Source organism: Tauraco erythrolophus, chromosome 22 (assembly GCF_009769465.1).
Source record: "Tauraco erythrolophus isolate bTauEry1 chromosome 22, bTauEry1.pri, whole genome shotgun sequence".
Taxonomy (NCBI): domain Eukaryota; kingdom Metazoa; phylum Chordata; class Aves; order Musophagiformes; family Musophagidae; genus Tauraco; species Tauraco erythrolophus.
The window spans coordinates 8,110,953-8,131,630 of NC_141486.1; the positions used below are offsets into that span (position 1 = coordinate 8,110,953).

A 20,678-nucleotide genomic window follows, 5' to 3' on the forward strand; every position below is an offset into this window, starting at 1 on the left:
AGACCTGGAACTGGTTCCGTCTGTAGCGGCCAAGCCGCGTGCGCCGGGGTGCGGGATTCCCGGAGCGCTCGAGGGGCGGGATTCCCTCGGGCTGCGGGATTCCCGGAGCGCTCGGGGGGCGGGATTCCCTCGGGCTGCGGGATTCCCGGAGCGCTCGGGGTGCGGGATTCCCGGAGCGCTCGGGATGCGAGATGATTCCGTGAGCGCTCGGGATGCGGGATACCCGGAGCGCTCCCAGGTTTAACGGTAACGATGGTTCCTGCGGCATGGACCAGTCTGCAGCCCCGAGCAGCACCGGCAGCGAGGAGCGGGGTTTCCTTCCAAGCCCGTGGGGGGACACTGGTCCCAGCGCATGTTCCTGCTCAGGACCATCACGTTCTCACGAAGCCTTGCAGCTGAAAACACACGCTTTAGAAATGAAACAAAAGAGTTAGTTTTATTAAACCACCGAATTACAAAAATAAACGGAATGGAAGAAAAATAAAACAAAAATTATACCAAAATTCACATCTTAAGAGACGTCACAGCAGAATGTCGGCTCAGCTGTCGGAACGCACCCATGGCTCGGTGCCCACGACTCCGAGCTGTCGGGACTGGATTCCTGTTCAGCTGCGTGGTCTGAGTGGGTGCAGAACGACTGCAAAAGGAACTGGACTAACTGAAGTGTGTCACTGCTTCTGTCTGCACTGCTCGAGCAAGTGGCATCATGGATACCTCAGTCTGGTTCCTCAGTTTGCCCTTTCCTCATCACAAGGGAGAAGACTGCTCCTTGGTCAGGGTCTCCAAGAGCCTCCTCCCAGAGGAGGAGGAGCAGGAAGTAGAGAAGCACTCTGACAGGGAAGACTGCTGCGTAAAAACAATACTACAAGGTTCTTACTCTAGTGCAGTAGAATAGAGGTTGTCAGATGCCATCCTGAGAGAGCTTTAGAGCAGCCAGAATGTCAGTAACCTTGGGCAGCCGGGTAAAAACCCCAAAACACTCACTGCCCCCACGTTTGGCTCAAGTTTATCGCAAACAAAGTCAACTCCCAACACTGCAGCATGTACTTACTGAGATTCCCATGAAAACAAACTGGATTTCTAAGAAACTCTACACATAAGAGTTGGAACTCAATCTTTAAGGTCCCTTCCAACTCAAACCACTCTATGATTCTACAACTAGCACGTAAAAGCACACCTAACTCTAACTTGTCAGAACGATCAACTTTGTATTTATCACCATTTCTTAAGGGAGAGGAACACTCATGGCACATCCCAGGGGTGGAGAAAGCACTGTGGCTACCCAGTGAGCAGAAACCTGCAAACGCAGCTCCAGTGCCTTCTCCTGACAGTGGGAGATGCTCGCTGGGTACAGCAGGTGGAAGACTTCCAGCAGCGCGGTGCTGCCAGGAGAAACACGCTCAGCAGCAGAGGATCCTCGTCAGGAGTGCTCCGAGGGGGCTGCCCCGTGCCCGTTCACGCGAGGGTGCGATGGGGTCGAGCTCTGGGAGGTGGCAACACTCTGCTCTGCTGTGGCAGCTGTCAGAGGCGTGGAGAGGCTTTCGGGGGACAGTGTGGCCAAGTCTTGTCTCCAGTAGGCTTCGCACAGGGGAAGATCGTTGCTGTCACACAGACTGTAGCTTTCAAACGAACGACCCCAGTAAAGAGGCAGCAGGTGCAATAAGAGAGGAGGGGAGGCAGGGAAAGGGGGGGGGGGGAAGCGAGACAGAAGCAAAGCATTAAGAAAATGGCAAAAAAATGTCCATGGATGTAAGGCCTGTGATCACAAATTCATCACGAGTCTTGTGGCACCGGCCTTCCCTAAGGCACCCTTAAGGGCTGGTGAGGATGAGGGGAATTTCAGAGACAGAACTGTTCTACAAACTGAAATAGAGGCTCAATTCTAATCTGGATGCTCTGAGTTCCTGCAAAGATCTGGGAGATGAAGTCCTGGCATCCCAACAACGGGAGTTCTGCTACTGACTTGAGGCAAGGACCTCAGCCATAATTATTTTACCTGGAATTAGATCATGACCTATGTGAGGAAAAAAAACCCCAGAAATCCTGCTCTGAATTTAAGTTCAGCAGAAAAGCTAGCACAATTGTTTTAGGGCCTGCCCTCATCATGATGGAGAAACCTATTTGCACCCTTGCCCTTTCAGCAAGGTGCTCCACAGGTGGTCTGGGTCTTCTACTGAAGCTCCCTCGCCTGATTATAAAGACAGCTCCTACCATTTTCATCAGAACCTGAGCTTTCTTCCAAAAGCAACTTGCTGGACTTGGCAACTGTAACCTAGAGCTGGATGAACCAGCAGTGTGGGAAAGTAATGTTTTACTGGCTAATTCCTGCCTGTGCTCTGAGGAAAACACAATGTGGGTGGGCCAAAACTAAAAAGAAAAAATTGATGGAAGAAACTGGAACAAAACCATAACGAATTCCAAAGAGAGGAAGGAGCTGCACGCACACGAGACACCCAAGAGAAAAGCAGCTTGTGTTCGGAGTAAAACAAACCCAGTGGGTCAGGTGATTTTGTTGTTGCAGCTTTATTTACATTTTCAATGTATGGAGTTGAATAGAGGCTTTGGGAAATATTTTAAGTGTAGAATTATGAGACACTTCACATTGCACACACATGAAACACGTTGAGATCTAACCCCACACTCAAGGCAGCTCCTGTGATCTCAGAGGAAGGAGCAGTGGAACGTAAAGGCAAGTTTTGGGTTTAGGATGAGAGAAGGCAGGCTGGACTTGGAGCTGCTGCTTTTGGGAACAAGCACACGCAGCACAAATTGCAAGCATCTGTTTTTGAGCTCTTTTCTGCTGGTTTTGCTGTAGAAGTAAGGCGGCAGTAGATAGAGGTTTTATATCTGGGGCCTTTGTAAAATCCCTTGGAAGATCACCCTTCCTTACAGTCCCCAGCACAAAGCGAAGCCGAGTTCAATTGATAAAGACCTTCAGGACCGAACCAGAACTACGACTCCTTTTCTGTCTGTCTTAGATCTCAGGCCATGGTTTGTAAAGAGAACCTGGCCACAGCATCCACCACACCTTGGCAGGTGAGTTACTAAGAAAATTTTAGCTGTGTCAGACACGTAACTGTTTCTCCTGCTGCCCCAGTTAGAACAGTTCCAGAAGTCTGAGCTTCGCCTCTCATGCAACACTCCCCCAAAGTTGGGGTGAATGAGCTGCCTCTGCACAGCCCACAGCAGCACTGGCCAGCCTGGGCTGAGGGTGCATGAAAGGGGCTTCACAGCTTCCCTCGGGCAGGCAGTCAGGTCTGTGCACAGAGGAACAGCTCTGGGAAACTACTGGAACACAGGGACTGAAAGCAAAGATTCCTTCAGAACAATCTACTCAGCTTTAGTTCGAGGACTTGCTTTCAGGTCTCCTCCTCAAGACCCCCACGTACACGTAAAAACACAAAGCAAGCTGACCCTACACCTGAGACACATCCTATTAATTACTTGTGTGGGCAAGGGGCTGTCCCCTCAGCCCCTTCAGCACACTGGCAGTGACAGCCGCTGGACAGGAGATGCTCCCTTCCACTGGCTTTTCACAGCCATCGGGAGTCAGGCACAGGGGCCAAAGCAGCCACACAGCACGGGGCAGCTCAGCTCTGCAGCACCAGGAGCTGTGCTGCTGCGGAGAGCTCGCTTTTCTACAGCCTTCCCTGGAGGGACAACCTAAAACTCACCGGTGACCTTCAGGGAAACCGGAGCACGGGAGAGCAGTTTGGCAGGATGGCTGTATGGAACCCACATCCTGGTCTGGCAGAACTGCACACCTCTCCATAAATCCTGTGGGATTAGCCCCATGAGAAAGTAACAGGTGGTGGAGAGGCAACTCCAGCTGGGCTCCCAGGACAGCACAGAACGTCCGTTTGTGGGCACCCCGGCTACTGCATTCACAGCCATTTAAACGTGATTATCACTCTGCAACTATGTGAGAGAAACCCTTTTTCCCCACATTAGACAGTAAGGTTTCATTAAAAATATCTTAGTACTCTAATTATAAAAGGACTTCGAATAAATCGCTGTTTCTATATTTACACACACACAATTTCTTTGGTGCAGAAAAAGACAGGAAAGAGCACAGGAAGGGAGTAAGTGCTAAAAGCAAACGACTTAAGTGTTACATGATAACAGGGTTCAATGGTGGGATCGTGGCTCTGTAGAGTTGCCAAGTTTCCTCACCTCGTGACCACTCTTACAAGAAAGAGCATGAAGGCAAACCCGTTTGGTATATGCCAATGTTTGTGCTTACATGTTAGTTCTCTTACGAAGGATTGCTTTACATGGCATCTGGTTCCAGGCAGGTGAACAGACCACGCCAGCATGGTCAGAACCCCTTAGTCCGAAAGTTAAAGCTACTGACACACAGTGATGGCAGCCTGGTGACAGCGTGAGGAGCACGTCTGGCACACGTGAGGCACTATCATCCCACACTGCATGGCTCTGGGTACAGCTCTCTGCCATGCTGTGCGCAGCCTATGTAGTGGATGCACCCCAACCTACTGGTGCTTGGGTCTGCGACCATCACTCTTCATTTCTGAGATATTTCTAGGATCCCTGGCCATCTCCCCCCAAAAACCTAAGTAAAGTTTGAAAACAACTCTAAACTTCTACCTTAAGTTTTCTTCCAATGTTGTACTAGTTCTTAAGCTATGTCATATCTGTATCTTTTTACTCTTAAAATACGTGTATTGCCCATAAATAATAGTCTAAATTCCAAAGACATTGAGCAATTAGGGTTTTAGCTGACTTAGCTGGGGTTATAGACATTCACCATTTTTAGAAAGAAGGGAAAGGCAAAAATAGCAAACCTGGTCACTAAAATTTTAAATGTTTTTGAAAAGTTAAGGTTTTGTTTAGAAGTCATAGCATTATTGCACTGACTTCAGTTAGCCTGGATAGTGCAGCCAAAATAATCAGGTTCCCATTTGTTTTCTCCTGCTTTCATCTATTGCATCATCAACTAGAAGTGCTGGAGTGCATGACAAAAGATAAAATAAAAAAAATAAAGTGTCTGAATTCTCTAAAGCCTGTTTGCTAAGAGTCTTTTCAAAATATCAAAAATCCCACAAACAAATCAGTAATAAGTCCTCCACAGAAAACAGTATCATAATACTCCGTAATTCAGTGAAACTGAGCGTGTCTTTTTTGCTCGTTTCAGACGTTCACCCCAACAGGACTGCAGGCAGCCAGGGGCAGCGGACGACAAGGGAAAAGGCACACTGTGAAACCAGGTCACTTGTGAGAGAACTCACCACAACAACATGGTAATCTCATCTAACGTCAGGACCCAGTTCAGCAAGCTAGTCTCTCTAGAGGGGGCAGAGAGAGGCTTCTCCAGAGGAATACTCAGACAGAAGCCTGTACCCTCAAGGAAATTAACTTCCTTTTACAATGACTGCAAAGGAAGCCCAAGCAAATTATCTATCACGTCTACTCACCTAAAGCAGGCACCTAGAGTTGGATGTTGTGAATACCTCCTTCACTATGACATTTATACCCTGTAGGATGTCTACAGGGAAAAGGCAGTTGCTTTAGATGCAGAAAAAGAGTTTGACCTAATTAAAAACAGGAGTGAAATTTTTTTGGGAACATTCTCAAGACCTGTACTCTAAGGACTACTTGTTCATCTGGACTAACTACCCCAAAAGGGCTGAAGTCATAAGGCAGAAGTCCACTGCCTTATTTGTACCTGGAAGAGTAATATTCTTCTTCTAGCTCGTACAGGTCAATGGAGATCTCATCCCGTAGTGCAATCAGCTTCTTGTCACATTCTTCCTGCAAGCTTCTCAGCTGCTGGTTGCGCTGGTTGATAGCTTCATTCACAGAGGGGAAATCATTGAGAATCAAGAACTGCTTCAGGTCAGACACAAGTTTCATCAAGGACTCACCAGCTCGAACCTTGTAGCAGGGAGAAAAAAAACACAGAGCACATAGTATATCAAAACAGTGTTTTGCTCGAATTCTAAACCAAGATCTCCCAGGCTGCTCCTTCAGCCCCAGCCTTGAATAAAGTAGAAACTCCCACATTACGTGAGGATTGTGACAGAAGCTTGTAGCTGACAAGCCAGGCTACCCAGCCTTCCCCCTAGAGAAGGAATTCACCCAACAGCCACCCCAAACATCAGGTTACTTTTCTAGCAGCATCCTCCTCAGAGCTCTAAAGGCTGCCCTGGACGCAACAATGAAGGTAACAGTACCTGCAGGACGTGCTGCCCACTGATCTGAGCAGCAGGTTTCTACTCACAATGTTCGCCGCTCTGACATGCATCTCATAGTTATCTTGTTCACCCTGGGTTGCTCGAGAGACTTGAGTTTCATCCTCGATCTGAAGAGAAAAGTACACGCATCCATTTTTACAGACTAAAACCCTGACACACGATTACTACATCATAAGGCAGCTCAGCTGAGTTCAATCCACACCCGGAATACCCGAGGCGGCCTCTGGACCCCTCGGCCCCCGCGGATCACCCTTGCTGCCCTCCCCGCTCGCTTCTGCGGTGCTCCCCGTCCAGCAGCACCGCTTGGCGGGCCGCAGGGTGACGGCGGGGAGGCGGCAGCTGCCCGCGAGAGCTAGCTGTCTCTTCCCTCACGGAGGAACCGGGAAAAAGGGCCCCCCGCCGCCCCCCAGGGCCTCGCTCTCCCGGCACAGCCGCCCCCCGCCCCCGGGGGGCTGCGCTCTCCCCTCAGCGACCCCCGTCCCTCCTCACGGCGGGGAAAACGCGCCGCTCCCTCCTCAGCAGCGCGGGCCCCCCCGCGGGCGCGGCCCCCTTCCCGCCGGGCCCACCTTGGCCGTCTTGATGATCTCAGTGAAGTTGTCCATGATGGACTTGACGTCGTCCTTGAGGCGCTTGTTGTAGGACTGCAGCAGGGTCTCCTTGCTCTGCGGCAGCACCCGCTGCTGCGCCATGGCGCCCGCGCCTCGGCCGCGCGCTCGGCCCCCGCCCCCCGCGCCGCCGGCCTCTCGCGAGACGTCGCGCCTCGTAGATATTTCCCAGCATGCAACGCGCCGTCTCTCTCTTCGTCAGTCCAAGATGGTGAGAGTCGGTTAGGGGTGGGCCGGGGCTCGGCCGCCATCCGCGGCCATCTGCCGCCATCGCTGCGCCGTGGCCCGGCGGGGAGGGCCGCGCGGGGGCTCGGCAGCCTGGGGAGGGCGGCGGGGCGTGATTTGTGCCCGGTTCGCCGTGACGGAGGCGAGGGGGCCCGGCCCGGGCCGCGGGGAGCGGGGCCGCCCGGCCCGGCCGCAGCGTTTTTCTCGGTGTAGGGGCGATCGGGGGCTGGGCTCGGTGGCCGGTAACGCGCCGTGTCGGGGAGCGCCAGCCGCTCCGCGGGCGATTGCTGCCCGGCCGAGGAGAGCAACACGCTGTTTGAAACGCCGTGTCTCTCCGGGAGATTCATAAACCTTTTAAAGGCAAATCGAAGGATTTCCTCTCTCTGGAGGAACAAGGCATCTTGGTGGGCTGGGAGGCTGCCAGGCTGGTGAAGTGCCTGGGAAAATGAGTTCCCAGGGTGGACTGAAAGCTCTTTTAAGAACACGAGTACTGGAGGCAAAAGAAGGCAGAGTGTCTGTCTTGCTTGCAGCCGAAAGGAAAGAAGGCCAAGGGCAAGAAGGTGGCACCGGCCCCTGCTGTGGTGAAGAAGCAGGAGGCCAAGAAGGTTGTCAATCCCCTCTTTGAGAAGAGACCCAAGAACTTTGGCATTGGTGAGTAAGTGGGTATTTGGGCTGCTCGCTGAATGTTTTTTGGGATTACAGACAGACATGTAAACCATAAACAGAAGCGTATTGTAATAAGGCTGTAGCTTGGAGAGTGATGAAGGCAGCTGCCTTGCTGCCTGTAATTAAGAGCTGTCCTTCAGTAGGTATATGAAGGTGGCTACAGACATTTTGCTGAATTTCCTGTTTTATGAAGATTCCTTATACTTAGTCCTGTTGTGATGAATCCTGCCCTTTTGCATGTGATGTGGTAAATCACTTTAGATTTTGGAGTGCTGTTTTTGCACTGCGTGCAGATGATGTGAAAGAATATTTGCTATCTGAGTGATAGTGCTGACACATTGCCACCAAGATCACTGATGCACTCGTGCCTATTCCATGATGTTGCCGTGCGGGTTTGGAGCATCTTTGAGTTAAAGTCTGTGTTTTTAGGACAGGATATCCAGCCGAAGCGTGATCTCACACGTTTTGTGAAATGGCCGCGCTACATCAGGCTGCAGCGCCAGAGGTCCATCCTTTACAAACGCTTGAAGGTGCCTCCTGCCATTAACCAGTTCACTCAGGCTTTGGACCGCCAAACAGGTAAGGATGCGCCCCACAGAGTTCTCTTGACTTGCGTCCTTAATGGGATGTGCCTCAGAGAAGAGGAAAGAAACCAAAACAAGACTTAACAAAGGTAAGCTGGAGGATCTTTTTGGAAGCGTTTTAGGGAGGCTTTAATAGTGATGGGTTGATGTCAACAGCAAACTCCTGCCCGAAACTGCTGGCTGAAGTCTTGATAGCTGCTGTGTACTTCGAAAAGGGAATAGAAGATACCAAAGGTCCTACTTACTGACTCAAACCTGGAGTTATCTTAATGGTGTGCTTCCATTAGAGTCCATGCTTCCAGCCTGGTGTAGAACACGGAGGGTTCTTTTAACTGCGTAAACAGATAGTTCGAGAAGTCTGTATGAGTGCAGGCTTTGGGGGTAAAGCCAGCATCCTGCAGGCTGACAGTGCAGTGGGGCAAGCAGGGACTTCAGGGTCTGCTGTGAATGAGTAAATAGTCTTTTCCAGGTGACAGTGTCTATGCAAGAAACGTTCCGCCTATGTAGAGCAACTCTTGTAGATGTTGCCAAATGAGTTGCTTGCTTTAAGGGAGACAGTGCACAACCTTTAACCATAATTGCTGTGGGGTCCACGGGCATTTCCTCATCCACATGGTGAAGGGGCTGCCATTGCCAGCAGAGGTGCACATAGAGGTAAATACGGGCTCTAGAGGCACTCTGCCAGCTCTGCTCTTGCACTGTGCAAATGGTACTGACTTTTTGCTGTCCAAATACATGTGATGACAACCACCAAGACTGCTGATGCACTGCAGCCTTTTAAAAGTAATGCTAAGATTTTTTTTTTTTGGCCATGCAGCTAACTAACGAGTAGATGATCTCTTCCAGCTACGCAGCTGCTGAAGCTGGCACACAAATACAGGCCAGAAAATAAGCAAGAGAAGAAGCAGAGGCTGCTGGCTCGTGCTGAGCAGAAAGCTGCAGGAAAGGGAGATGCGCCGACTAAGCGGCCACCAGTCCTCCGAGCAGGTAACTTTCTGTATGGACTCGGCTGCTTGCAAATCTGGGAGTGTGGTTTTCAGTTAGAAAACTGGTGAGAAGAGTTGGTGCTGTGCTCCAGCCACACAGGATTGGACAAGCTATTGCAATGATGTATGAATTTCTTCACCTGAGCTCAAAGTGAAGAGCAAAACAGACGAGCTTTTTAACCCTGAGCTTTAGCAAAATGTCCACGGAGTATCTTCTCTCTGCTACTGAATGGATGTGAAAAGTTTTTGTAACTTTCGTAATGAAGCTGTGCTATGGAATCTGAGCTGGTTGTATGAGGCTTATAAGAAAGCTCTAGAAGTAGGCCGAGTGGAATCAGAGCTTACCTGTAACTTGTTTTTCAGGTATCAACAGTGTCACAACTCTGGTAGAGAACAAGAAAGCTCAGCTTGTGGTTATTGCCCACGATGTAGACCCTATTGAGGTGAGCATACTTGCTGGCACGTGTTACAGGCTATCTGTGTAACCTAAGCTAAGGTCAGCATTGGGCTTGGGGGTCAAAATGCATTTTAGGACAAGTTCATTGTGTGAAAAGAGAATGCATGAAAAGACATTTACGAGAACTGGAATACTGGAGCATGTTCATGGTTTTCCTGGTATTACAGTGAGGCTGGGCCCTTGCAATGATGTATGAATTTCTTCACCTGAATCAACAGTGAAGAGCAAAACGAGCTTTTTAACACTGAGCAACTGCCACAGCCTCGGCTGGTGCAAAGAATAAGACAAAGTTCTCTCTCAGTTACACAGCATACTCTCTTCCTTTCCAGCTGGTGGTCTTCTTGCCAGCTCTGTGCCGCAAGATGGGGGTGCCATACTGTATCATCAAGGGCAAAGCCAGACTGGGGCGACTGGTCCACAGGAAAACTTGTACTTCTGTTGCTTTCACCCAGGTTAACCCGTAAGTATTTTGTGTGTTGACTTCATTCACTGTAGTGGAGAAAGCAAACTGCCTGTAAGCGGATTGTAGGGCAGATGGATAGCAAAACTGGGTCTCTGTAGCTTGTAGTAAAACTAAACAAAATACTACCTTTCTGATGTCTAATACAGATGTCTTTTTGTATGAAGAGCTCTGTCAGATTCTGAAGATACAGATATTTTGGTTTCCCAAAATGGATGGTTACTCTAAAATAATGTGGATGGAACTATTAACCTTAATCTGAGCAGTGCAGTTTCCTAAAGCATTAATGGTTTGAGTCATTAACCCTTTGCAAATGATGCTTATGCTTAATCTGAAAAATCACATTACTGCTAAGAGCTCTTAAATCCTGAGGCAAAAGATGTATGGAAAAGATTAAACTGAGGCTTGAAAGGAACTGAAATTCTTGCCAACAGGGAGGATAAGGGAGCCCTTGCAAAGCTGGTGGAGGCTGTCAAGACCAACTACAATGACAGATACGACGAGGTAAGATTCTCTGTGCTGCTAGCCTCTAGTTTGTACTCTTGCCATCCCCAAAAGCTTCCCAGTGAAATGCACGTTGTTTCAGAGAGAGACACACATCAGCTTCAAGCCTGTTGGGCGTGTTGTACCTTGATTTGCTTTGTTATACAGATAGTTTACCTGAGCGTGGGTTAAAATGTGAATGCTGTCACCAAGTTACAACTAAAGGGAGCTGTTGAGGGGTCGGATGGCTGAGGGCAACAGCTTCTGCTGGGCTCCATCCCTGTGTGTGATGGCTGAATCCAGCACCATTCACGAGGAAAGATTTTAAACTCTGTCTCTGCCCTCTCCTGAAACATAGTTCTCTGCTTGAAATTTGTAAGGCTTCCTGGCAGAGGGAGCTTTTCCTCTTGTGCATAGAGGGATGGAATTGAGCACAGTGATTGAGTGACATAGTAAGAGATTGTGCATCTGACCTGTTCTCCCTTCTTTGCAGATCCGTCGTCATTGGGGCGGGAACGTCTTGGGTCCAAAATCGGTGGCTCGCATTGCTAAGCTTGAAAAAGCAAAGGCTAAGGAACTGGCTACTAAGCTGGGCTAAAGGTGTACTGGGTTGCTGTTTTCTGTACATAAAAAGAATAAACCCCCAGTTAAAGTTTCAGTGGTCTCTGTTGATGAGTGTTTCAGGCAGTGGGTAGCACACCAGCATTGCCTTCCAGCAAATGATTGAGTAGTGCTGAACAGAAACAGCTGCACAGAGCAGGTTCTTGCTTTACTGGAAACAACTGCCCTTAACTGCTTGTCCTGTGTCTAATTCCTCTCCTGTGAAAACGCAGCCCCTCAGCTGCATGTGCTGTGTGCTCATGAAATCCAATGAGTTAGGCTGCTGCTGGCTTTATGCCCACCTTGTGCAAATACCTCTCAGCTGGAAACAGCTCTAGATGGTCTCTGCCACTTAGACTTCGTTACAGTATGGTTTATATAGGGTGTTCTGACACTTCCCCAGGCTGACCAGATAGGGACCTCCTCTTAGGTCTGTAATGCCTCTTCCAGGGCAGGAATGGTCAGTGAAGGCAGGCTAAAGCGGTGGGAGAAAAATCTAGACCTTTGTGTTCTTCTGTTCTTTCCAGACTGCTAACTTGGTCTTGTGGCACTGGCAGAAGCTACCAAGCCGGGTAAGGCTCCAGGTGAGGTAGCTGCAGCTTGTTTCTGCTCACCTTCATAGTGCTCTTGCAGAGAAAGCCACAGGCTGCCTGTGAGTACCCACAGTAACCTTGAGTTGAGACCTGTCACTCTGAAGATGCACAAGTCACAAGGCAAGCACCTCTAGGCTCTTTATTTATTTACTCTGATGCAACTGCTGTGAACCACTCCAGGCTTCAGGAATGACTACTCAGTGCAAAGAAACTTTGATTCACAAAATCCCTTTTGGAAATACAGCAGTGAAGTTAAAACTTACCAACCACAATAGAAAAGTGTAACCTCAAGATCTCTAGTGAAGCTGGTTTATGCAGCAGTCTCGGCAGCTGCTGAAACAATTCTGAAGTTGAGTGCTATGAAATGGCACTGGTGGGATCTCAGAGCCTGCATCTGTCGCTTTAAGTTTTTACACTCTGGGTGCTTCAATTACTTGGGACTGATCAGAGTGCTGTCTTCTGTCAAAGCCTGCTCTTGATTGTAGTACAGAGGAGCCCTTTCCCTCACAGAGGTATCTTTTTTACAAATTTTCTGTACCACAAGAATGAAGTTGCAGCACATAAGCCGTACCTGTGAAAAAATAAAACCACACGTTTACACCTTCTTTCCAAGATGGACTTCCCTAAGTCATCTGTGGTGCAATGAAACACGATTATTTCAAATCCCTGTGCAAATGTTCCTTAAGCTACAAAAGCCTAAAGCTTTAACTTAGGAGCTCATCCAGTCTCACTGTGGCCGGAGCAAGAATGCCAGGCAAAGCGTGGCATTTAGAAGAAACGTTGGACGGTCAGTGGAAGGCTGGCTGGGCAACTTACCAGGTGACAATGTACTGCATGTGCTCATTCCTCAGGCTCACCCTCGTCTGGCCGCCGATGGGCCCCCCCTGGGACTGTGCTTTCTACGGGTACAACACAGTGCACAAGTTAATCACCAGTCTGCACCGTGCAGAGCTGCCCTTGCGATGAGCAATGGGATGATTCTATGAAATAACTAACTGAAGGGAAAGGGAGGGAGGCAGAAGGTGGGGCTGGGTTCCTCTGTGACTTACTGAAATCTGCATCAATGAAGATCGGCTCGGCACCGGTCACTTTTGCCATGGCCTCCAGGTCACGGTAGTGCCAGCGGTTTCTCTCAATGTTATTTTCAGGCACAAAAGGTTTCCTGGTTTCTGATAGCCTCACCACCCCGGTGAGATCAATTTCATCTTCTATCTGCAGAGGAGAAAAAAAAGTAATCTTTAAAGATTCATGTCATGTTCCAGCATACCAGGTCCTGGTAGAAAAATGTCACTTGCAAGATCTGATTATAAATCAAGTGGTCATGCCCTGCAGTGAGGCAGTGCTGCAACACAGCAGGAAAAAAGCAGATCAAGAACAAATCCTTGATTGTAAAAAACATAACTTGTCTTCCCACCTTTTAAGTAATCTTCTTTGCAAAGTGCAGTGAGTGACCTCCCATGATGCTGAACATGGCCACTGCCTGCCTTGGTTTGCCAGTCGTGCCTCTGGGTAATCCCAGGGCAGAATGTAACACACCACATTCCCTGTATCCCTCTTACCTGTCCCTTCAGCCTGGTCTCTGGTTTCAGTTTCTTTTTGGGCACAAATCCTCGGTTGACTAAAATCGTGACCCTGGAGTTACATAAAGAAGTATGGCTCAGGAGTGAAGGGAAATTTATTTTTGGTGCTGCCTAAAAACTAAGTGGCAAAGAAAGAAGCAACCCGTATGTTTGGCGCCACTCTTGTCATCGGAGTGCACGTTTTGGGGCAATTTGAATGCAATTTCAAATCAAGACTCAGTGATCAGAGTGCAAGAAATGCCTTTTAAGGGAGAGGGAGTCATTTATATAAACCCAGCCACCATGATGCAGCTTTTCAAACCAGAAATGAACCACGACTTTCGTTAACTTACCCTAGTTCTGTGCAGTAGAAGGGAGTAACGACATTTGCTCCGTTTTCCGGGTGGGATGTCAGCCGCCTGGCTTCTCTGGCTTCTCGCTCCGAGTCTACAAGTGACCGTGGCAAAATGTAGAGCTCCTTGGAGTGGTCAAAATGCCCTCGGACCTTTACAGGTCTGTACTCCAGTTCCTTCAATTCCATGGGGCTGCGTGGAACAAAAGGAAAACAAAATCACGGCTGCGACAGGCAAATCAAATTAGGGATTTTACGTTGGGATTCTGTTTCCCAGTGGTTCACTCGAGCCAGATGGCAAAGAGAAACAGGAGACAAACACCTCGCAGAACAAGCAGCTGAGTTAGTATTTTCTTACTATCGCAGTGAATCAAATTGAGGGGACTGTGAGTATCCAGAAAGCAGTTCTTTTCCAGGATATCTGTAAGCCAGTGCCACTTTCAGGGCACGCACAGCTGGTCAGCAGGCAGAGACACTGCACATGCACCCAGCCAGCAGTGTTTCTTTCCCATCCCAGACCACAAAATGGAAGAACTGAACTGTTGTGACAGTTGTGACCTTAAAAAACCTCTCTCGCATCTGACACAACTGCTCCACGCTTGGGGCAGCGCCTGCTACTGATTCAATACTCCCGGTGCAGGAATAATCCCTTTGGGACATCACAGCCACCAAGCCCTCCTTCTCCAGGAGGATTACATCTGGTATGAACTACACACCACATTCTCCTGAACAGAGATTCGTCCTCTTCACAGGCATTTAGAGTATCCCTCAGGGAAACCTTCCCTTAGTCTTTTACTAAAAGTAAGAAAATCAACAAGATGTCTATCTTTCTAATTTGCTTGCCCGTCGCGATTTCCATTGCATTCCCTTATTTCACGCAGTTTAGTTCAGCATAAGCTCATGACTGACGGGACTGTATCCCATATCCTCAGCACCGCCAACGCTCTGTGGACAATAAACCCATCATCTCAGCTTCCGTACTCCAATGGCAGAGGGATGGGCTCCGATGATATTCTTGATGCCAGCTGGGCAATCAAATCTAACTTCCACTTTCGTCGCTGAATCTGAAAGTACACAAACACAAAAGTAATTCCTCATTATTAGTAATTCCTTATTATAATTCCTCTGGTAGAACAGAGCCATGTCATAACCTTACAGCCTTCGTCGTAAGCTCCTTCTCAGACCCGGCCTACACCAGGGTAACTGGAGATACGGAAATGGAGGCTACTGACTTACTACTTTCCTTTTGAGGAAATATTTATACTGAAATAAAGGTGTAAAAAATAAGAAATTCTCCTTTAAAGACTTACAAATGGACACGTGGAAAGCAGCAATGTAAAATAACAACAAATCTCTACCCTGCATGTGATTTGAACGATTAAACAGCCAGAGATGGAGAAACCTGACAGTTCCTCAAGTGCTCGTCTCAGTCAAGTGTTTGTACCTGCCACGTGCCGAGGCAGAACGCTGTCAGAGGGACCAGGAAAAGGCCCCATTTGAGTAAGATGTCCTCTCCAGACGCATCAGCAGCTGTTGCAGAACTCCGTGGTCTGCAGAACCTCAAACAACACCTCGAGAAAAACAGAATGAGGAACAGGATTGCACAGGGGAGGAGATAACAAATTCCTGCAGAAAATGTCACCTCTTGGTATAAGGCTGAAAAAGGGCAGAAGCCCAAAATCTTTTCTTACCTTTATTCTGCTGGACCGGACCAGGACCTGCTTTAATCAGGGGAGATCCAAAAAGTGTTCTTCGGATCAAGCAACGTGACACCTACATGAAACGAGAAGGATCCTTCGTAGTGTCTCTGCTTTGCAAAACGCGCATCTGAATGACATCAGTCGCCTCAGGGATTGCAGGAAATTTTGTTTATTCGCTGATTTAAGCGACACTACGGGTTGGGTTATAATTTTAAAAAAAATCAAATCAAATTCCGGTTACAGAGCTGACTCCGGCACCGCAAACGATCTTTCCCTTTTACCGCCCTTTTCCCACCGATTCCGCTCAATGTTCCCTATGGACACCCGTCCCCACACCGCGACCGGGAGGCACCGACCCCCGCGCCCAAAGCCCGGGCGGCGCCCGGCGGAGCGCGGCCGGGGGCGCGTACAGCGCCGAGCGCCGCGGGGGGGCATGGCCACCGGGCAGGATCGGGCCCCCCCGGCCCGGCCCCGCTCCCCTCAGCGCTCACCCGGCCCCGGCACTCCCGCAGCAGCCTCCCCGCCGACATGGCAGCGCCGCCACCGTTGCCGCCGCGGCCGCCCGCCTCCGGCCCAGACAGCCCGGCGCGGGCAGGCGCCTCTCTAGCCGCCCCTCTCGATGGCCGCCGGCACCGGAAGTGGAGGCGAGCTCCTGTCTGGCGCCGCCTCTCTATGGTGCGGCCGGCGCTCGGCGGCGGCGCGGCCATGGCGGAGGTGGCCGAGCCGGAGCGGCTGTTCCTGCAGCAGCACCCGCTCCTCAGCCCCGCGGGGCCGGGCAGGGTGAGGCTGGGGCCGCGCGGGACCGAGGGGCGGCCCCCAGGGGAGGCCGTGAGGGCACGGGGGGCGCGTTCCGGCGGGGTTCGTGAGGAGGCGCCGCGGCCGCGTGCGCTGAGCCGGCCGTGAGCGCGGTTGGTAGCAGAGCGGGGAAGGTGTCGCGACAGGGGGGCTCGGCCCCGGTGACCTCCCTGGCGCGGAGGTTTTCCTCCCGCTGTGGGAGTCGGAGGAGGGTGGCGGTGGGATCGCGAGGTCTCCGCTGCCCTCCCCAGCGCTGGGGCGACCCCCTGGGCCTCCCTGAGCGGCCCCCGCTGTCCCTCAGGTGAGGTGCAGGCTGACGGGCCACGAGATGCCGTGTCGGCTGCCGGAGCTGCAGGCTTACACTGGCGGCAGGAAGTACCGGCGGCTGGTGAAGGCAGCCAGGGAGTTCGACTACGGCGCGTTTGAGCCGCACATAGTGCCCAGCACGAAGAATCTGTGCGTATCCTTCCCCTTGCGTGTTGTGCTTCACGCTTTGTTCAATCTCAGACACAAAGTGGTTGAGCTTTACAAAGTGCCTGAGTGTTTGTGGGTTTTGGGAGGCTGGGAACGTTTTTATAAAGTATTTATCAGCTTTGAGCACGGTGCTTGTAAGTGCCAAGTTATTGAGTAACAGCACGCTTAGACTCTGCTGCTGGCTCCTTCTGTGTTGGTCAGACACCAGCTGTTCTGCAAGCTCACGCTCAGACACATCAACAAGTTTCCAGAGCACGTGCTGCGTCACGTCCGAGGGAAGCGCTATCAGAAGGCCCTAAAAACATGTAAGTAGCTTTTCTGAAGACACAAGCAGACAGTTTTTTTCCCTGAGCTGGTGAGATTCCAGTAGCTCCGCATGAAGGAAGGGGGTAAACTTTCTTTAGATTGACAGTAACGTATTGCCATTGCTGTGTGTGCTCCTCAGCTAGGAAGGAAAATCCCAGCTGTAGAGTGCAGTTGGCCTCTAGCAAATACCTTGGAACATCCTTACTTGAGAGGAGCCGATCTAAAACTTCCCCAGAGAGGGTGGTTCGCACATCCAGCAGCCTCTGGGTTAAATCTTTCCTGTCTGTCATGGTTCATAGCACCCTGTGCATTATGGTGTATACTGGAGTTGGAGCTTGACATAGTTTTGAGTTGCTTTTGATGTAAGCTAGAGCTGGAAATGTAAAGGAATAAGGTGACCGAGTGGCCTTTCCCCTCCCACTGTTAGATGAGGAGTGCCAGAGGGAAGGAGTGGAGTACATCCCTGCCTGCTTGCGTCACAAGCAGCAGCGGACGCAGCACCCCGATAACCAAAGGAACGGGAGCAGGCAGCCTTACAAAAAAGAGGAATTCTGGGAGCCCAAGTCCAGCGATGAGGACGGAGAGGAGACAGATGACAGCATGAGCGACCTGTACCCACGTGAGTAATAACGTTGGTATCATCTGTGTCCTGAAGGGAGTTTGTCAGTTCATCTTCTCCTGCCTCATCTGTACTGCTCCCTGATGCTCGTGTGCCGGAGGCATGTGAACTCCACCCGGGTGGGAGTTCTTGGGTTTCAGAAAAGCTTGACGCTGCCAAATAAGAACCAGCAGTTATCACTAAGTAATAACCAGAGTTGGATCGTACACGGTGCGAGGGGAGGGACACGCGATCCGCTGGGATTTGCTGCTTTCCTCGTTCCTCAGGAAGGCCTCGAGTCCGACGGAAGCGTAACCACAGAACTGCCTGTGCTGAACGGTTCCCAGAAGGGGTGAGTGAGAGCACCAGGCACATTCCCAAACACACCAGTGTGTTTATTTCCCAGGTGTTGCAGTAGTGACACGTATACGCTCAGAGACTGGAAGTGGCTGGGCAAATGGCCTTTAAATGCCTTCAAGGAAAAGTTAGGGGGAGGCAGAGGGAACTGATCCTGAGCTGAATCTTTTGTATTTTAGCTGCACTCTTCCCAGAAAAAAAGCCGGCAGCTCCACAAACCACAAAGGGCAGTGATGACTTTGCAACAGACAGCGAGGATGACGGGGCCAAGCGGAACAGTGACGTGAAGGGAGAGGACGGTGGAAGAACAGATGTCACCAGAGCAGTTGGCAACAAGAGGGGAAAGGTGGGAGTTACGCTGCTGCGTGCAGCAGCAGGGGAATGTGGAGCCAAGATCTCGTAGGCGTTTGGTGTATTCCTGCCTGAGAACCAGCAGAAGATGCAGAGCTTTTCAGGAGAATAGACTTTCCCCATGTGCCATCCTGAGGTGTGAATTACTGCCAGGAAACGTTTATCCTGTCTGCTCTAACTGGGGATGTTCCTGCCTGTAGAAATAGCTCATCTTTGGTGGGATCCTGCTGCTGCTGCCTTCACGGGGAGACTGAAGCGTGTCTGGTGGGTTTTGTAACCAATGTACACACAAATTTGAGGTCACAGGGTCCTTCCAGACCCTTTTTCTGCCTCTTTTGAGGAGCTGGCAGGTCCCACCTCACAGGATATACCCTGATCTTTCTCAGTTTGGGAAGCAGGAAGATGTTACATACAGAGTTAGATAAACCTTTAACTCCCTACACCAGCCCCTGAGGGAAGAGCTAGATCAAACTGGAAAGTAAAGGCTGGATGGAGCTGAGGCTCAATTCCAGAGGGAGACTGTCCCTGTTTGTATCTGATTAAATCATCTGCCAGTTGGAGGAAGGGATGGTAACTTGCAGCATAGGGCAAGGAGAGGTCCTGGCAGGCTCTGCAGCCAGGGCTGTGCTTGTTCTGTCTCTCCATGACAGACACCACACTCAGTTCCCTTTAAGGCACCTTGAGCATTTGATTCGAGTTTTGGAAATAAGCTGATTAACTTTTTTTCTCTATACAGAAACAGTCAGGCCCTTTAAAGAAGAAATTCAAGAGCCGTCATCGAAAACCCAAGAACTTCAAGAAAGCAACCAACGACAAATAAATTGTGATAAATACACAGCCTGAAGCCTGTTGTGTAACAACTCTAGAAGGTACCCAAGACTGTCTGAGGTATTAACTGTTACAGCTGGGGAGGGGAATAGTGGGGTGGAATGAAATTGTATTTAACAGCTTCAAGCCACCCCCAGCACCAAGGGGAGGATGACTGCTGCAGTCAAGTACAGGCTTGGACCTCTTTATGGAAAAATGATTTTCAGTAGGTGGGATAGAAAGCACAAGACCACTAACCAGCATTTCCAGGTAGCCTTTCTGTGGAGTGCCATCAGTCACACACGCCAAGTGGATACAAAGATGCCATTGTTTTTATTTTGATTGTTTCCAAAAATCAAAACATTTTCAAACACAACTAAGGTACAAAATACAGCATAAAATGAGGATTTATACTTATTTCTTTTTCCACATAGAAAGCAAAAATATATTCAGAATGAATTCCAGAACACTTTGCAGAGCCAATTGATAGCTGACATCCTGCTTGTGAGAGCTTCTCACAGCCACAGGGAGAGGTCACTGTATTTTTGGGAGATGCACAAATACAGCAGTGTACGTAGGGAACCAGAATCTTCTGCATCAGGACCCACAGTAAGTCTGCATATTGTGCTGCCTAGGAAGATCTTATAATGCCCTCCACCTAACCATGCCCCTTCAATACCAAAATAGTTCTGCTGTGAGGGCCAGAATCAGTTCCTTTTCTGGGTTTTTTGTTGGAAAGGGGACTCAATTTTCACAGGGAGACTGGTCAATATTTCAAACTAGTGCATCATCCAGCTTCTTAGTTAGGCAGGACACAAAGAAGTTGAGAGAGCCAACTTAAGGGCTGCTTACAGGACTCAACTCTACCCTTCCATTTATAAATACTATGAACATCAGCAGCAGCCAAGATGTGAGACTAGCTGCCTTGATGTCATCTGGAACCGTTCCAGGACCTGCAGTGAAGCTGAGCAAACCTGTGCCGAGTATCCGTAACTGAAAGGACCAGCTAGTTTCACTATGAAGAGACAGGCACAGTCAACACTCAAGGTGAAAACTTCTCTTGCAAAACCTACTGCAGTGAAAGCCTTCCATGTGACCTGAACTTGAATGCTGGCTTCCCCTCCCATCTACCCCCACATCCCAATTTATTTCCTTCAGCAGCAGCACATCTTGCTATTACATAGGCTGTTTTCCCCTCAGGATGATGAAATCACTGGTCTTACATTCAACAGTGCTCTATTTGTCAGTTCTTTCAGCCTAGCTTACTCCTAAAAAAAGGAACTGTTGAACTGAACTCTCCAGGTTCGTGTCCTCACCAGAAGACCCTGGTAAGTAGCTCCCACTGGAGGCGTTCAGCTGAATTACTCCTTGAACAGTTGAGCAGCTTTCCCAAGGGAGACAACAGTGCAAGGAATCCATGAAACATGAGCAAGCTGGCAGGGCTCATGCTTTCTAGAATTCTTTCATGATCTAGTGAAACAGGTTCACCTAGTTTACTAGCAGAGGAC

General features: G+C 49.8%; 4 protein-coding genes and 4 non-coding genes across 10 annotated transcripts; 6 read left to right on the forward strand and 2 right to left on the reverse strand.

Annotated features, from left to right (window-relative positions):
- Positions 1–235: 235 nt before the first annotated feature.
- Positions 236–6,922, reverse strand: MED22 (mediator complex subunit 22). Of its 2 annotated transcripts, XR_015222791.1 has the most exons (5): positions 6,779–6,922; positions 6,239–6,319; positions 5,684–5,892; positions 499–1,619; positions 236–408 (listed from the first exon to the last, which is right to left on the reverse strand). XR_015222791.1 is itself a non-coding variant. In XM_086625144.1 (4 exons), the coding sequence occupies exons 1-4, from the start codon at positions 6,899–6,901 to the stop codon at positions 1,421–1,423; spliced, it is 612 nt and encodes a 203-aa protein (XP_086481270.1). In that variant the 5' UTR covers positions 6,902–6,922; the 3' UTR covers positions 421–1,420. The 2 variants fall into 2 exon arrangements, 1 of the variants encoding a protein (XP_086481270.1); XM_086625144.1 differs by lacking the exon at positions 236–408 and having other exon boundaries at positions 421–1,619.
- On the forward strand, positions 6,900–11,336 carry RPL7A (ribosomal protein L7a). Its single transcript, XM_086625454.1, has 8 exons — positions 6,900–7,038; positions 7,523–7,693; positions 8,138–8,287; positions 9,139–9,279; positions 9,642–9,721; positions 10,065–10,195; positions 10,630–10,699; positions 11,172–11,336. Exons 1-8 carry the CDS (start codon positions 6,900–6,902, stop codon positions 11,274–11,276), a joined length of 987 nt encoding a protein of 328 aa, XP_086481580.1. The 3' UTR covers positions 11,277–11,336.
- Positions 7,997–8,069, forward strand: LOC147527222 (small nucleolar RNA SNORD24). Its single transcript, XR_015222811.1, has one exon. It is a non-coding gene; the product is annotated as a small nucleolar RNA SNORD24 (small nucleolar RNA).
- LOC147527223 (small nucleolar RNA SNORD36) lies at positions 9,393–9,469 on the forward strand. The gene has a single exon (XR_015222809.1). It is a non-coding gene; the product is annotated as a small nucleolar RNA SNORD36 (small nucleolar RNA).
- LOC147527224 (small nucleolar RNA SNORD36) lies at positions 9,916–9,988 on the forward strand. Its single transcript, XR_015222802.1, has one exon. It is a non-coding gene; the product is annotated as a small nucleolar RNA SNORD36 (small nucleolar RNA).
- LOC147527225 (small nucleolar RNA SNORD36) lies at positions 10,503–10,572 on the forward strand. Its single transcript, XR_015222810.1, has one exon. It is a non-coding gene; the product is annotated as a small nucleolar RNA SNORD36 (small nucleolar RNA).
- Positions 11,337–12,240: 904 nt separating the features above from the next.
- SURF1 (SURF1 cytochrome c oxidase assembly factor) lies at positions 12,241–16,012 on the reverse strand. Its single transcript, XM_086625455.1, is given in 10 exon segments — positions 12,241–12,442; positions 12,688–12,755; positions 12,757–12,770; positions 12,921–13,083; positions 13,431–13,503; positions 13,784–13,975; positions 14,764–14,846; positions 15,227–15,351; positions 15,471–15,555; positions 15,974–16,012. Coding segments are annotated over 10 exon segments (909 nt in total). The 3' UTR covers positions 12,241–12,375.
- Positions 16,013–16,115: 103 nt separating this feature from the next.
- On the forward strand, positions 16,116–19,200 carry SURF2 (surfeit 2). Of its 2 annotated transcripts, none has more exons than XM_086625176.1 (6): positions 16,116–16,262; positions 16,579–16,733; positions 16,953–17,056; positions 17,485–17,676; positions 18,192–18,358; positions 19,100–19,200. In XM_086625176.1, exons 1-6 carry the CDS (start codon positions 16,155–16,157, stop codon positions 19,181–19,183), a joined length of 810 nt encoding a protein of 269 aa, XP_086481302.1. In that variant the 5' UTR covers positions 16,116–16,154; the 3' UTR covers positions 19,184–19,200. The 2 variants fall into 2 exon arrangements, with proteins under 2 accessions (XP_086481302.1, XP_086481303.1); XM_086625177.1 differs by having other exon boundaries at positions 16,182–16,262; positions 18,192–18,400.
- Positions 19,201–20,678: the final 1,478 nt, after the last annotated feature.

Coding starts and splice junctions, on each gene's coding strand:
- RPL7A (XM_086625454.1), top strand. CDS start 6,900: ATGGCGCCCGCGCCTCGGCCGCGCGCTCGGCCCCCGCCCCCCGCGCCG. Junction 7,694..8,137: donor ACCCAAGAACTTTGGCATTG/GTGAGTAAGTGG, acceptor CTGTGTTTTTAG/GACAGGATATCCAGCCGAAG. Junction 9,280..9,641: donor GCCACCAGTCCTCCGAGCAG/GTAACTTTCTGT, acceptor CTTGTTTTTCAG/GTATCAACAGTGTCACAACT.
- MED22 (XM_086625144.1), bottom strand. CDS start 6,901: ATGGCGCAGCAGCGGGTGCTGCCGCAGAGCAAGGAGACCCTGCTGCAG. Junction 5,893..6,238: donor ATGTCAGAGCGGCGAACATT/GTGAGTAGAAAC, acceptor CCCTGCTACAAG/GTTCGAGCTGGTGAGTCCTT. Junction 1,620..5,683: donor GAAGAATATTACTCTTCCAG/GTACAAATAAGG, acceptor TTCGTTTGAAAG/CTACAGTCTGTGTGACAGCA.
- SURF2 (XM_086625177.1), top strand. CDS start 16,188: ATGGCGGAGGTGGCCGAGCCGGAGCGGCTGTTCCTGCAGCAGCACCCG. Junction 16,734..16,952: donor GTGCCCAGCACGAAGAATCT/GTGCGTATCCTT, acceptor TGTGTTGGTCAG/ACACCAGCTGTTCTGCAAGC. Junction 17,677..18,191: donor CATGAGCGACCTGTACCCAC/GTGAGTAATAAC, acceptor TTTGTATTTTAG/CTGCACTCTTCCCAGAAAAA.